The 16,170-nt window shown below is 35.7% G+C and overlaps 2 protein-coding genes across 4 annotated transcripts; one reads left to right on the top strand and one right to left on the bottom strand.

The window, feature by feature from the left end:
* Positions 1 to 130: 130 nt before the first annotated feature.
* Positions 131 to 9,395, bottom strand: LOC126827484 (uncharacterized). The gene is made up of 7 exons (XM_050556871.2): positions 9,115 to 9,395; positions 8,515 to 8,759; positions 7,652 to 7,823; positions 6,802 to 7,061; positions 4,768 to 4,903; positions 3,478 to 3,693; positions 131 to 1,639 (listed from the first exon to the last, which is right to left on the bottom strand). Exons 1-7 carry the CDS (start codon positions 9,185 to 9,187, stop codon positions 1,584 to 1,586), a joined length of 1,158 nt encoding a protein of 385 aa, XP_050412828.1. The 5' UTR covers positions 9,188 to 9,395; the 3' UTR covers positions 131 to 1,583.
* Positions 9,396 to 10,693: 1,298 nt separating this feature from the next.
* On the top strand, positions 10,694 to 14,911 carry LOC126827488 (protein usf). 3 transcript variants are annotated; one of them, XM_050556880.2, is made up of 2 exons: positions 10,694 to 10,844; positions 13,626 to 14,911. In XM_050556880.2, the coding sequence occupies exon 2, from the start codon at positions 13,638 to 13,640 to the stop codon at positions 14,337 to 14,339; it is 702 nt and encodes a 233-aa protein (XP_050412837.2). In that variant the 5' UTR covers positions 10,694 to 10,844; positions 13,626 to 13,637; the 3' UTR covers positions 14,340 to 14,911. The 3 variants fall into 3 exon arrangements, with proteins under 3 accessions (XP_050412837.2, XP_050412835.2, XP_055958538.1); XM_050556878.2 differs by lacking the exon at positions 10,694 to 10,844 and adding an exon at positions 13,293 to 13,313; XM_056102563.1 differs by lacking the exon at positions 10,694 to 10,844 and adding an exon at positions 13,483 to 13,505.
* Positions 14,912 to 16,170: the final 1,259 nt, after the last annotated feature.

Raw genomic sequence — 16,170 nt, 5'->3', positions numbered from 1 at the left:
TGGAATTTGGGAGGTGGGATGGGGGGGGGGGGGGACCTATGAAATAGGCTACCGTGCTAGCGCAATAAGGAAGATATATCACATGTTTACGTACTGAGTGACAATCATTGCTTTTAATAAGAACATTACATAACATTTTCATTATTTATTTTATTAACACAAAGTTCACAATGAAAGTGTGACAACAGGCAACTATAAATCTTTGACATAATATAAAGATCACAGATATACAAATAAACAATATGCATTTAATTCTTCTTTAGTTTGTATCCACACTTAAATTCCGATCACACAATCTTAACCTACACAGTCACTGATTTTAACATTCTTGTTTGAACATTTCCCTGGCCGCAAATTCTCAACCGGCATACAGTACCTCCTGATAAAAACAGTCTGGGTGCGTGAGTCCCAGCTGCAAAATAATTTGCACTACGTATAATATATATTGATAGAAGTAGTGTTATTATGAATATTGATAGACACATATTCATGGTTAATTATACAAATCAGGTAACGGTGTCACATTCCTTTGTGTGCCTTATACACAACTTGGACAGTTTTAAATAGCATATATTTATTCCCCTATGGAAGCAATTAGTGACTTGGAACCGCGGTGATTCAGTGAGTAATACCCTGACTTGCTAACCAGGATGTCTCTAGATTCCCCTTGTCAACGGTTGGGGACGGATGACCTGGCAAGGATACTGTCTAGTTGTTCGGATGGCACGAAAACCCGAGGTCCCGTATACACGTAAAAGAACCCCTGACAGTTAGAATTCGGCTGTCCGGGCTTAATTTCTCTCATATAGCACACTGCTTGGTGTATGTCCGTCTTCATTAGCCCAGTTGATACAGAAAAGTAGAATGTTAAACACCCCTTTATTGAATTTCATTTATATTAGAAATTTAATTGTAACTAGCGTAAAAGTCTCAATAACTCTTAATAAAATACTATACAAACAAGATAATTACTTCTCTTTCTGAGACCTTTCAATCACACAGATGTACCGCCATAATGAGCCTATTGTTATATACATTTATCAAATCGAATTTTGTTACGTTGGAATTAACCGAGGATACCAACAAGAGTAAATTAATACACACAGGAAATACTAACTACATGTATATGTTACGCATACGTAATCAAAGATATGCCGAGTGAGTGGCGTTCAATATTTAATTTTAAAACCTCAAAATAAGCGAGGTCTGCTATACCACGTGGGAGAAAGCCGCTGCAACACTATCTATACTGATCGTCATGTGCATTTTTTCGGACAATATCTGACTCTAAACCTCGCTAAAATGCCTATTTAATATTTAATTAAATATCTCTCAAATGATGATCAGATACTTTAAAACTCGTTATGTCGAATTGAAGCGAAATGCGATTATAGAACCACGCAACAATCAAGGTCTGACGAGGGCTATTCTTTCACACAAATGGCATGCAGAAGGAATTATAAGCGATAGCCGTCTAATTTCTTTATAAATGATTTACAGCTAGAACTGCCCATTAAAATATCACGATTTCTAACCCGATTAAAAGACATCCCTTGCTTTGAACGTTAACATTACAAAACACATTATATTACATTTTGCTCAGTGTCCACCTTCTCAGGGGGTGTTGCACCTTCATAGGCTGAAAAAAAAAGATTTGAATTATAGCGATTTCCGATATTGAGAAAACGAAAAATGTCAAGGAAATGCTAAACAAGTCAGACCTTTGACACAAAACTGACAGTTCAAAATAAGTACTCCATATATTTGAATGTAGAGGCTATTGTTATTATGTAATTAAGCAACCACAAGTATTAAAACATCTTTATGAAGAATGGACTGGCTGATGGTAACATAAAGTTAGAATTTGTGTGAAAGATGGCTATGTGAAATCAACAGAAACCCGTGTAAAATTGAAATGCCCAAAATGTGAGTTACAATTCTCGATTTGAATAATATTTTGACCAAATTAGAGTTTTTTGTTTTTAGTAAAAGTGCATTTTATAGTGTAAGGTCTTGAGTTCTGCTGGAACTTTAAATAAATGAATGAAGTGTTATTTTGTGACAAAGAAGATTAAATGTTCGTGACAGATGACAGAGACCCCAAAACCAATCCACCGAACTAAGGACCCACAGCTTGTTTCAATTTACACGACTTTTCTTTCATATATATATACTCTTCAAAAAAAGAATGAGGAATATTCAGAAACAATACAAAACTGCGGAAATGCACTGTTGTTTTTATTAGAGGGAACCAGTGTATGTTAATAACAGGCCAATTGCCTACACATGAACATAAACAGTTCATATGGGCGGCTTATCTGACGGCCCCATTTCACTCGCAAAAAGATACACTGTCAAAAGTGAAAATGGACGTTTTTGATTTTTGTCTTAATAATGAGTAATTGCTCCACCAATCCTCAGACATTCAGCAATTCGTCGTGGCATGCTCCTAATCAACCATCCAATCACGATTTGGGGCAATCTGACCCACTCCTCTTGCAGTGCCACGGCCAATTCTTGCAGTGTTATCGGTTGACGTTGAAATCGACGAACACGTCTCCCGATCATGTCTCAGACATGCTCTATAGGGGAAAGGTCAGGACTCATGGCTGGCCAAGGCATATGGACAATATGGTGACGCTGGAGGTTGTCATTCACGACACGAGATGTGTAGCGGAATTAAAACGTAATGTTTTTACCAAGCTCTAAGAAAGGCATCATCTAAATCGACGTCAACTCATTTCTCGCCAATTTTACCTCCCGCCCCCACCCCGCCCCTCAAAACATGTACACCTGCTATCCCCACCCCCACCGCCGCACAAATCAAAAAAGTTGTCCAGAGGCATCATATACACTTCCATAGAGATGGGCAATCTAGAAATTTATTTTTTATTAAATAATATGACCATCATTTATGTCAACATAATGACCCCCCCCCCCCTCCCCGCACAACCACCATCACCTCCACGGTCACCCACGCCGGCGCCTACCCCCACGCAATGGGAATGTTATAAACATATTTAGAGATGTTTCATCAAGCTCAAAGAAAATCATCATTTAAAACAAAACAACGTTCCGGGAAGAATATGTAAATTAATGTCATGTTATGCATTATATACTTTTAACCCTTGGTTGTACATTACGTTATATTATTTATAATCGATTGTCATGGAAATCTATTGTTCTAAGAATGTATATGGATATGTATGATATTTCCAACATTTTGTATAGATTATAAATATCCGAAGACGCCTACAGAGAGCACACAGCTAGCTTATAAGACTTAATGTATGTCAGAATGAAGTAAAGTGGAGAAATTTTTATCTGGACGTATTTATGCATTTATCTACCGTAAACAAAGAAGTACTACTTGTACTTTTCTACTACATATATTATAGTACACGTCTATTCTTAAGAAACGTACAATTTATTGGTTGGTTACAACGAAAAATATATCACTTTTACTTTAATACTTACTGTTTGGAATAGTTAGAACGGCACTCCTGCTAGGGATGTACAGAATACTATGTATGTCCCATTGACGTATGGATCTGATAGGATTGCGATGAAGAAAAGAAACCAATGCCATAGAAAGTGCAACAACAGTATTCACTACAGATACGATGACGATTAATCCACGTACAATAGATAATCCGACCAGCTCACTCTTAACCTGTTCTTCTCTTTCCCAATCTGTAAAATGACGAATATTTTTGTAAAGGACACGCTGGTATGTTCCCTTTGCAATTATATGCATGAATGAAATGGGGCAAAACGTCCCATTTTCTGCTGCAACCGGGTTAATAAGGACGGACTTACGTCATGTAGTGTGCACGACACGGTGGCACGAAACTTTTTTTTTGTCCCATACACTATTCCTTGCCAGATACTCCGCCCCACACAAGTGACAAGGGGAAACATCGGGCAATCCTGAGAAACGTACTCTGCCAACACTTGAGTAGAACCCAGGATTTCCAGGTAAGCGAGCCAGCGCCATTGTCTTGTTACTCACTGAGTCACCACGGTTCAGCATTCTTCAAAAAGTTATTTTCCGCGATGAGAATACAGAAAAAAGTATATTTTTAAAATAAAAAAGTACAAAATTAAACATGTTTTTTATAAAGAAAAAATTGATGTAACGTTATTATTGGACTTATTTGATATTCGCAAACAAACGTTGTTTTGGCGTTTGGCAATGGGGCCCCACAAATATTTTTGTCTATAACCTAGTCTTTTAATCTTGATATTTCCATATGGTTATGAGAATACTCTGCACGAGACATAAAAATATATGGTCAAGTGCAAGATCCTTGTATACGCCCAATGTCCAATGCATTTCCTGAGTTATACTATATTATTTTGTTTATTTTTCCAATAATATTCATATTGTTTACTTATTAAATAATATATTAAACCCTTTAGTGTATCCAGATGTTAAATATTTTAAATATTTATCATTCGATATCCCCATAAATAATCCAATGCCTTAAATATTAATAATGTTAACACCTTGTCATGAACACTATACATAAAGCATCTTGTTAATACAAATATTGCTTGAGGATGAATTATATCTGTAAATATTTGTTTACTGACAAAATATATTAAAGCATTTAACAAATTAAACATACACACAGTTAAAGATAATATATTTCTTAAAACTATATGGAATTGTAGCGTCTTCGTGCTAATATATATTTAGGTGTTCAGCATGGCTGTTTGGTACATAAAGATGGTTCATGAACCGCTCATCTCATTAATACTTACACGGCTGTCTTTTACTCTGCACTGTAATAGCAAAGTCGGCATTCGTAGCTGATTTACGGGTGAGCTGTATGGTAAGCTGTTTATCGAAAGAACAGAATTCCATCTTCTCATTTATCTGTGTCATACAGTTGAATGTCTACAATAAACATAGCAGAAATACCGATATTAATGGAGTTGAAAATGGTTTGTTAAAAGGCTTGCATCAAGCGGAAAGATAACTTATTTGTGGTCAGGCTTGTGCAGTCGGATAAAAATAGCTTAAAATAAAATTGCCTTTTCTTGACCTATTAAGAAGTCAGAATTTAAATAGAATTTGCCATTCGTTGTCCAAAAAGTCTGAACTTAAACTGAAATTGAAATTTATCGGCCTATTAAAATCTGTTATTCATGATTAACGTCCATCAATATTATGACTGAATAGCCGAGGATCGTATTCCAAAAGTAATGTTGATATATATGTAAAAACTAATCAATAATAACACTAATCAGCCTTCGAGAGTTTGGATGACTAAAAAGTTAACATTTTAACAGTATTATGTCTATGTTATAAGCATACGTCACAATTTAAAAAAAATCTTCCGTGTTGTTGTTATCAATTGCAACGCCCGTTTAATCATTAAAAGTTATATGTAGTCAAATTAAAGAGAGTGTCTATGGAAAACTTGTAGACTATGTCTGATATCATTGAAAATAATAAAATACAGCGAGAAGCTCTGCTACTTCCCTTTATTGAAAACTTTGGTAACACGATAGCGGCTGCATTTTTAACGAATTTATAACAACTTTGGAGCGATGTAATAGGGTAGTGAGAAGACGAATCCTATCGATATTCTGCATTCCATGACCTTCTGTTCCAGAGTAACCCCCGATTTTTCATGTGGAAGTTGTCGTCGCCCCTGTCCGTCCATCTGTCTGTCCGTCCACAATCAGGTTGTGGACACTCAACAGGTCACAATTTTTATCCGATTTTGACGAAACTTGAAATATAGATCTATCTCCCAAAGATCTTGGTTCCTTTCGATTTTGGCATGTATCGGACCATAACTTCATTGATAAATGGCCCCTGATTGTACGATAAATTACGTGTTTAGCTTGTGGAGACTCTAGTGGTCACAATTTTCATCTGATTTTGATGAAACTTAAAATAAATATTTATAACCCAACGATCTTGGTTACTTTCGATATTTGCGCATATCGGATCGTAACTTCCTGAATTGTGGTCCCTCTAGCGGCCACAATTATTATCCGATTTAACACAACGTTTGAATATTTCACCGTTACACTGTAATGAGGCTTGGGTTCGAATTCCGTGAAAATCGGACCAAAACTGCCAGACAAAATGGCCGCCCCTGGTACACAAATAGTGTAAAAATATGGTATATCAAGGTTGTGGACCCTATACGGGTCATAATTTTGATCCAATTTTGATGAAACTTGAAATTCATGTTTATAACTCAAAGATCATGGTTCATTTCGATATTCGCGCATATCAGATTTTAACTTCCTGAATTATGGCCCTTGATTGTACGAAAAATCGCGTTTTTAGATTGTGGTCCCACTAGAGGTCACAATTTTTATCCGATTTAAAAAATACGTTTGAATATATCACCGTTATACCCTAATGACTGCTGAGTGAGAATTTCGTCAAAATCGGAACAAAACTGTCAGACAAAATCGCCGCCCCTAGTATGCAAATAGTGTAAATATATGGTATATCAATGTTGTGGACCCTCTAGAAGTCACAATGTTGATCTGATTTTGATGAGACTTATTTACGTCCCGAGTTATCACCCTTTTTCAAAAACCTAGTGAACACGATAAAGGCTACAGTTTTCAAATTTGGTCAACATCCATGTTTTCCTTTCGGATAAGCTGCTGTCTATGACGATAATTATTGTTTTCGAGACAAATTTGCTGTGAAATCGCTCAGTAATAAACAGTAATCGTATTCCACAGAATTGTATGCTGTGTATCTCCATTTCAATTACTAAATATCATTCAACACAAACCAGTTATACGCTTCATATTACATACCTCATTTTGATTCCAGTATGGTACCATTAAATCAGTAGCGGTTATTTCTGTCTCACAATCATCTTCAGATATAAATTTATCAAATTTGAAACAAACTTGTTCATATTCTCCCACAGCTGTCGTTATTACAGTGATGTCACACATTTCTGGCATCTCTTTATTAACATGTGGTCGACGGTGTGACAGCAAACGAATGCTTTCACCTTGATCGAGGCTATGTTGAACTCCACAAGAAAGTTCGGAATCCATGTACAGGTAGGCTTGAAAAAATACATCAATAGGCATTATCACTTTCACAAATAAATTATATATGGAAGTATTTTTTCCTCACAAAGCAGGTTAATTAGATAGGAGAATTTAAGAAAAGAAGTGGGGTGATTGAAAAGAACATCTCTAGATGTTTGGTGCCATTGGTGATTAACCGATATGGAAAACTGGGTTACGTAACATATTTAAGGAATTTCATTCTTCAATTATGAGTGACTTGATAATTTCAACTTCGGCTAGTAAGTGGTATAATTATAGACATCGTTATCCAGGCACTTAAACAGCATTGTATTGGGAGACTTATAATCAACCCAACATATACACTGAAAGTTTGTATTTCTTTCAAAAAGAAATGGCATTATAGCGAGAAACACATTGGATTGTACACAATAGGGTCGGAGCATAAATTGTAAGAATTTCTAAAGTACCATGTGTTAAAGTTTGATTATTGAAGACAATTTATTCTGACTTGCACAGAATCAGTCATTCTTTAACATTCAGCGTGATCTTTGCAAAGGTGCATCTTTTTGTTTCTCATGCAATGTCCATGGAACTAAAATCTTTACAAATGAATTCTACTTACATACTTTCCTAATATGATGTAAGGGGACTGATTCAGCTTTGATCAGGAAATTAAATTTAGGTCCTGTAGACGGCAAGGCATTTCTTTGGGGATGTCGTGCTTTTACAGTTATTGTCATTACTCTTTCTTCCGTACACCACTCTGATGTTATATCCCGACCACATCGGAATTTCTACAATAAAACACATTCTATTATATCTCACATAATGAAAGGAGGTTTAACATCTCGTCGACGCTTAACTTTGGTCATTTTGAGACAGGCACAAAGATAAATTTACCAGGACAGTGGCGTTTCCGCTTACCCGTCACCGGATTCCAAAAGTGAATTAAACATCTACACTTGCGTCCAGTACCTAACGGGTCGAGTCCTAAGAATTATGAAACAACTTGTTAAAGGAAATATATGGTTTTCAACTGAAAGAAACAAAATGCAATACATTTTGTAGAACACATTTGATATAAACCGTATGATCTTTCTAGAATATAGCGTTTTGCAAGAGTGTGTGATAAGCGTGTGAATATGTCAATGTGCTCGAATCTTAATGAATCTTAACTCGTGTATATCTCAGCTATGGATTGGCACTCAATTTACTTTGAAACCGCCTATGTAACCGTATACCCATAGTCAAATCGCAAAAATGTTTTTTTCCGACCAGCAAAGATGTTCGAAGCGTTAAATTCCCCTCTTTAAGTTAAGGTGATCATTTGAATTGAATCCCAGGACTAATCAAGGTAATTGTTACATATGCAAATGTAGGGAATACGTTTGCATATGAAATATTAATTTAGGGACATCTGGCACAGTTCATACATGAACCTTTCTGCACCCTAAACAAAGAATAAACACCAGCAGTTTTTTTTACCTTGTCTGGTTCATACTGGTTGGTTGAAAAGAATATTTCCACATCACAGGATATGTTCATATGTAATACAGATAGACATAGACCATGCCCTAACAGTCCAGTCATAATAGAAACACGACATTCTTCATGACGTCCATTCATCTGAAAATTGGCATTATCTACAGGCAGTGAGTCGAGGTACAGGTTCTCGTAATGGTCTACATTGAGGAAAGCTGCTGGACATCGTTTTGTTATCCCAACAGACACTGAAAAATACACACACAATAACAATGCAGGTTTACCCTTTAGACCTGTCCATTGTCTCAAGCGATAAATTAGAAGAACCGGGTAATATAGAAACATCACAAATTGTACATGGGTGTATTACTAAAAATCTGTCAAATGTTTTTTATACCCGAGTTTTTGATTTGATGGTCTGCGGGCGGTTGGGTTGGGGTGGCGCCATCAAAACAATTTGACCGCAAATATAAATGTGCCCTTTTAAAATTTCGCTTGTCGTTTATATAATAATATTAAAGCGAATGAAACTAACTAACCTAGACTTTTACATTCAATGAAAGTAAGCAAAATAGAAGTAACATTTCAAATATAAAAACTTACGAGTTTTGTTTACAGCAGAAATTGGACAGATGAGACAGAGAGAAATGACCAAATTCAGTAATAATTCATCCATGGTTTAAAAGATTAATCCCGTAAAACCACACTATATATATAAATACTTTTACGATATTAATTTATCCAACACAAAATTTCTCCACAATTTCTCCAGTTTGGTGGTCTCAAATGATAAAAATGTTGTTTTATCAGGTTAACGTTGTGCGGGTCTCCAGTTGACTAATAGAACTGATCAAAAGCCTGGTTTTGATGTGAAATTTGCCTTGGAATATGGTTAGTGTAATTAGCTACTCTCTTGTTTTCATGTAACCATAATGAAGAATTGATAGATTTATTATCGTTTGGACAAGAGCAAATCAGTGTCACTTTTGATAAGGGAGTCGGAAAATCAATAATCTAATGCATAATAAACATTTGTTTAAATTGGCGGATCACTTCTGATTGACTTTTGGTCTGAAACTCAGAAACTGTGTCTGCTTGTGATCGACAGTCAGAATAAATAGATGAAATTCCTCGATAAACTTTTACAGTAGACGTTAAATTCGGTTGTTGATTATTCCTTCATCTGTCCATCTATGTCACCAGTAGAATAATATCGATATACATGTACCTCCATTTACATAATACAGAATGTTATATATTCAAGATTAAAGGGACATTGGTCCAGCGTGGTGCATCGATTTTCATTTCTTTTCTTTTTTAGGTTCGTGTTTCTTTGTTTTGTTTTTTTGTGTAGTTTTGTATTTTGTTTCAAGGGACAAAGGTCCAGCGTCGTCCATAGATTTTCATTTCTTTTTTTTTGTAGATTTGGGTATTATTGTTTGTTTGTTGCTATTATTTCCTTGTGTAGTTTTGTATTTCGTATAATGTGGGCCCTTCATCTGTCATAATCAGCCATCGATGCAAGTATCGTGGTTTCCTTTACATACGTGACAAGTGTCCCCTCAATAAAAGCGAAATACTGAAATGACCTCTCCACACCCCCATACCCCACTCTCGCGTATAAGTCACAAACTAAAAAAAATGTACTATTTTAGTTAAACTATTGTTATTACATACAGTTTTATAAGTTCTTGAAATGTGTGAAATAATATGAATGTAGTCTAATATAACGTTTCGATCACAAACCCTTCTTCGTGTAAAATAAACCCCAAAATATTTTAAAAAGGTTTCAAATCGATAGAAAGCTTCACTGATTGCAGCTGATGAGATTTCCAGTAAAATTCATTTGAGTTGAATACGGTCTTAGAAGCTGTTTGGGATTTTTGTTTCTGTTCGGTTCTGGATATGACGAAAACAAATTGACCACAAGTACATTTTTTAAAAATTATTTGTCGGAAAACTATCTAATTCTATTATCTCTGGTGATTATATGAAAGCTTTGTGTAATTTGGGAACGTCCAGTTGAACAAAAGATATACATTCAAAGGCTAGGAAGATAATATCTTATCACACATATATAAAACAATTTATCTATGACGTCAGAGTATCCGGGAACAACATAATATCCCCCATGGCTTTATGTTTGCTCAATTTCCAAGAAAAACAACTTTTTGTGGGCGACGTATGACCAACAACTTCCTGGTTTATGACACGTGAAGGATAACCAATCAGAAAACACGTACCATCCATATAAATGTCAACGATTTTTTGGTATGTTTACACCGTAAAAACATACCACACTATTATCGTACTGTTCACAGCTAGTTGCACAGGTGAGTTGACATGTTATCTACCTTATACTTTTATCAGTATACGAAATGATCATTAATTTTATTAACGTTACAATGGACTTATTTTATGGGATTAATTGAACCTCGGTATAGTATCACTGATTTTTCTAACCGCAATTATTTACAGAATTAGTCAGTCATAGTCATGATGTATTAATGAATAAAAGAAAATCGATAATAATGATTTTGCACTATTTCCTTTTATTTTATGATCAGTAGTGGAATACCGCGTTTTATCAGTGAAATAAAAGTGTTATTCCACTGGCCAGCAGTAGTCCATGTTGTTTTTACCTAAAATGATTGTAAAATCATAAAATAAATAGAACATTTGTCGTTTTGTCGTGAATAACATATTTTATTTCATCTCTAAGCAGGAAAACGTTTATATTTTCACTCATGCTACGCATTCGTGAAAATATAAGTTTTCTTGCTTCTCGATGAAATAAAATATGTTATTCACTCTAAAACGACAAATATCCTCTATACATCTGTGGGAAAAAAAAGAAACAGCGAGTCTTTCACAGTAGTAATTCTTACCATAATGACAATATCACATTTCTTATAATAATTTTATTTATTAAGATAATAAATAACATTTCTTGAGCTCTATTTATCTTTTATAACCATCCATTTGTGCTGAAATAAAATATTAGACTATTATTCGAAATACTGTAAAAAAAATATATATATATATATTTTTGCTGTCCAGAATACCTAATTACCCTAATTTTCACTCGTAGTTCCCCGCCCCGTGTTTTTATGGACTCATTGTTACAAAGGTGAAAATAACAGGAAGGTCCTTGGAGTACTTATATCCGGGTCTATGTAAATAATATACCTGTTACAACATGTATTTAGGTATAAGTAAATAACGCGCAGATAATACACGGATATTAGTCATTGACCATACCCGTTCAATATCCTGGATAGAAAATCAATATTTCTACTGTTATCAAAGAAATAATGCCTGAGGCCTATTTATAAACGTTTGATACTGAATATTTAATAGTTCACGATATGCCAGATCTATAAGGGCCACTTTAAGAAAGAACGCTATTATAGAGTTATAAAAAATGAAATGGGGTTTAACGCTTTATTGTGCTGCCCCTACCTGACTAATAAAGACTGGCATACGCCATGCAGTGTGCTATGATTGAACTAATGCTAAGACAGCGGCGCTGTGGCATACTCTTATTTCGAGTTCCAACTGTCAAGAGTTATTTTAACTGCACGCCAATGTGTAAACGGGACCTCGGTTTTCCGTCCCACCCGAACGGCTGACAAGGGGGAACCACGCCGAAAATCCCGATAACGTTTCTCGGTCAACGCAGGGATCGAACACGGGACCTCCGGGTTAGCGAGCTAACGTCCTACTCACCAATCCACTGTGGCTCCCATATAGAGTTATATATTTGACAAGAAAAGTATTAATCCAAAGAATAAAGTAAAATGCCATGGTTATACACCGAACAATGTAAACAACTAAGATTAAAAATCCTGAAAATCAATTTCTGTTTATAAAAGTTGTATTTCTCAGATATCAAGTATAAACGCAGGCAAAAAACTACGCTTTTATACTGCCAATTGGATGGAATCATCTAAATAAGAAACCGTTTTAAAATATATAATTGTAATTAGAAGAACTAATGGCATTAAAAGTGGTCGTTGAGTCATTGTGTAGCAATTTCTCTAGTACAATGTCTACAGAGAGAGAGAGAAATGGGGTTTAACGTCCACTCGACACAAACTAGGTCATTTCGGGACTAACATATGGTTTAATTTTATTTACATAATTCGCTTGCACGTATGGGTCTTTAGCAGTGGGAGGAAACCGGACAATGTCTATAACACACGCCCGCATAGTACAAATATTGTAATTTATGACATACCGTAATACCATCCCTTATACCGGATGAATAGGATACAAGATCCTGGACGATATCTAGAGCGGAACAAACATAAGACGACTTGGTCATTACTAAATATCCGTTATAAGTACGAACAAGTGGTTTGAGGTCACTTGTCATTACTACCTGTATAGCCATACCTATATACTACCTGTATAGCCATACCTATATACTATACAGTATGGTGTACTAATGTATTGTAACTAATATAACAAGACAGACAGACGACTAGGGCTGTTTTCGAGAAATACCTATAGAGAAAAATATACTTTGGAGAGACAATTTTTAGAAAGTGTTTATTGTTGAGAGTTTTGACACGGTATTTGTTACCCGAATGCTTTCATCTTTAAGTACTTTAAAATCTCTGACATTTGTTTTACATTGTGACATTCTGTCAGGATTAAAAGATACATACCTGTCAGGATTTACGTTAAGGTCAAACACGTACAGGTACCATGGACTTCAACTTAAACTGGATGTACCGTTTATTGTCACGGTTTAGCCTTCTTGCACTGTAATGTTTGTTTTAGAATTGATGAAAAAGGCTAGTATAAAATATATTTATCATAGTATTCCGGTGGCAATTATTGTCTTGCTCTTTGCGGAAATATATCGAAAATCCTCTTTCTTATTTAAGTTTATTTTTCAACAACTTTTATTTGCTTTGTGAGCCCATCGCCACCCCTTACCGTTCAATGTATACAAGGGTCATTTTCATTGTATTATTTAAACTGAAGTGAGCAGTATTTCCTTCCTCTCTCCCATTTCGCCTAAAATAGGTGCAAATCCTTCCAGCGATACTTGTTTTTGTTTCATGTCTATTCAATTAATTATTTTAAATGTAATATATTTTCAGATCATCATCGAAATGGCAGCCGTTATTCCAAAAGGACAGAAAGTAGAGATTCCATCAGACAATGCGAAAGGCCCCCTTTCTGCTTATCATTTTAATGATCCTAAAACACACGCAATAGGCGTGATCATTTTACAAGAATGGTGGGGCGTCAATAAGCAAATTCAAGATGAGGCAGCCGACATTGCAAGAAGAGGTGAATTCTCCGCCATTTGTCCCGATCTTTACCGTGGTAGCCTAGCAACGAATAACGAAGAAGCTGGGCATTTGATGGAAAATCTCGATTGGCCAGGTGCCATTAAAGACATTGAAGCTTGTGCTAAATTTTTGCTCAGTAAGGGATGTAAGAAAGTGGGCGTCACCGGTTTCTGCATGGGTGGTGCTTTAAGCATGGCAGCCGCCGCCCTTATCCCAGAGGTCAGCGCCGCTGCTCCCTTTTACGGCATTCCCGATTCTGGTTTAGCCGATCCATCTAAAATTAAAGTCCCTATTCAATGTCATTTTGGTGACAGAGATGAACAAACCGGATTCTCGTGCCCAACTTCACAGGCAAAATTAATCGAGAAGCTAAAAGAAGGAAATGTGGTCTACGAATTCTACTCCTACAAAGATGCTGGTCATGCTTTTACAAACAAAGATGGTCCAAATTACAAAGCGGAGTATTATGAACAAGGACTTACTAGAATGTGTGATTTCTTTAAAAAGCATTTATTGTAAAACCACATGCTTTTAACTCCACCGGACAGGCAATTGAAAGTCATTTAAAGTTATATTATATTATTATTAAGTTTTTCTGAAGTGTTTGATTGTTGATTTCTAGTTCGTATCTATACATTACTGTATTTTAATACATAATCAATCTTTTCTCATTCCGAATTAATGTTTAAAAGGGAAATGTAATGCTAACTAATAAAGGGCTTTAAATTTGAATTCCATTGAGGTTAGGATGTTCATATTGTACTTATTTATTTTATCAGCATTGTAAAGGTGATTAAATACTCAAATACATCAAAAACAGTTATTACTACTAAAGGCTAAAAAATAATAAATATCTGCATGGATGCGTCAAAAATAATAATTTAGAAGCATCAAACACAAATTACTCTTTAAGAAGTCACCCAAGCTTTAATTGATGACAAATCAAATGCATGCTTTTGAAAACGTGTTTTTCCTATATATGTAAATCTCTATTGCGTTTGTTAATGTCTGTATTGTATTATACATGTATAATATTATGTTTTGTATTAAAATAGAAAATCTCAAATCAATAAATTATGGTTTCTCTACAACTGTTACAATTGTGTTCTGGATATAGATGGTGAGGGAGGAAAATCACGTCTCCGAAGTTATGGTGGAAAAAGTAATCCCCGAGGGGAAAATCCAATGTCTTCGCAATGGTTTCCTTTTATACAGAGTGCGAGAATTCAAATTTGAACCATCTAAAAAAGCACCCAATCAATTGAATGCATTTTCTCAGAACTAAATATCTTAGACAAAGAATAAATAGTTTTGCTGCTTCAGTCCTATCGGTTCCGTGTGGCTCAGTGATAAAAGCGCTGGCTCTCTAACATTGAAGTCCCAGGTTCGATCCCATTGTTGGCCGAGAAAGCGGCTTGAGATTTTACGGTGTAGTTTCCCAATGTTAGTGGTGCAGGGCAAAGAACAGCGTCTTATATTCGTTCGGATTGGACGAAACAACCGAGGGCCGTGACACATTGAGATTCATTCCTGTACGGGCAAAATTTCCCTCAACAAACACTGCATGGCGCGAGTCCCCCTGCATTAGCCCTCTGGAACAGAAAAGTATGATATTATACACCAGTTCATTCATTAATTCCTTTCGTTGGCTTGCTAACCTTCGGGTTAAAGTGCGAAGATTTCGATCTTGCGTTCTTGCCTTCGCGTTGATAACTCACAGCGGTAGCGACGAGCGAGATTTCTTGCCACCTTACCTTCGCTCCAAGGCTATATCCGGAAAGCAAGGAGGAGCGTAATTTCACTTCACCACCCGGTCATGCGACGTCCAAGAGAAACCGAAAATTGAAGTCCCCCAAATAAAATAAAAATAAAGTGTTGCAGTGTATGTACTGAAAGCACAAAAGACGTTAGAAAATGTAATACAAATTTCTGGTTATAATAATGAAGCGAAGAACGAAAGCCGGGCCGGTTTGAGCTTGCTTAAAATGTCACGGGGTCCTTGCTTCAACAGTGAAAAGGGGGTATATTCTGGTCATTATTCGTCACTCACACTCACACAAATGCTGTTTGTAGGCCAGTATGGTATAGCGTTTTATTTATTATATTTATATTTTTTCATAAATTTAGAAATTATTATAAAAGGCGTAGCACTAAAGATGATTAAACTTGAATAAGTGTACATATCTTCACTTCAATATGCTAAATTTGTTCTTTGGTAGCAAGGCTTCTATACATGAATAAAGAATTATTATTATTATCAGCAATAACATATACAAGGTAATAAATGTTATATTTATTTATGCAGCCCAGTTAGCACCCCCACCTCTTTAATCCGGGCCTGCATAAAAGA

The sequence above is a fragment of the Patella vulgata genome, chromosome 7, assembly GCF_932274485.2.
Source record: "Patella vulgata chromosome 7, xgPatVulg1.2, whole genome shotgun sequence".
NCBI lineage: Eukaryota > Metazoa > Mollusca > Gastropoda > Patellidae > Patella > Patella vulgata.
The sequence above is the reverse complement of the archived record's forward strand: the minus strand, read 5'-3'. Positions and strand labels throughout refer to the sequence as shown.

Excerpts from the sequence above, each read along its gene's own strand:
- LOC126827484 (XM_050556871.2), bottom strand. The coding sequence starts at position 9,187 with ATGGATGAATTATTACTGAATTTGGTCATTTCTCTCTGTCTCATCTGT. Across the intron at positions 7,824-8,514 it reads ACCAGTATGAACCAGACAAG|AAATTCCGATGTGGTCGGGA; the intron begins GTAAAAAAAACT and ends GTTTTATTGTAG. Across the intron at positions 7,062-7,651 it reads ACATCATATTAGGAAAGTAT|CCTACCTGTACATGGATTCC; the intron begins GTAAGTAGAATT and ends TATTTTTTCAAG.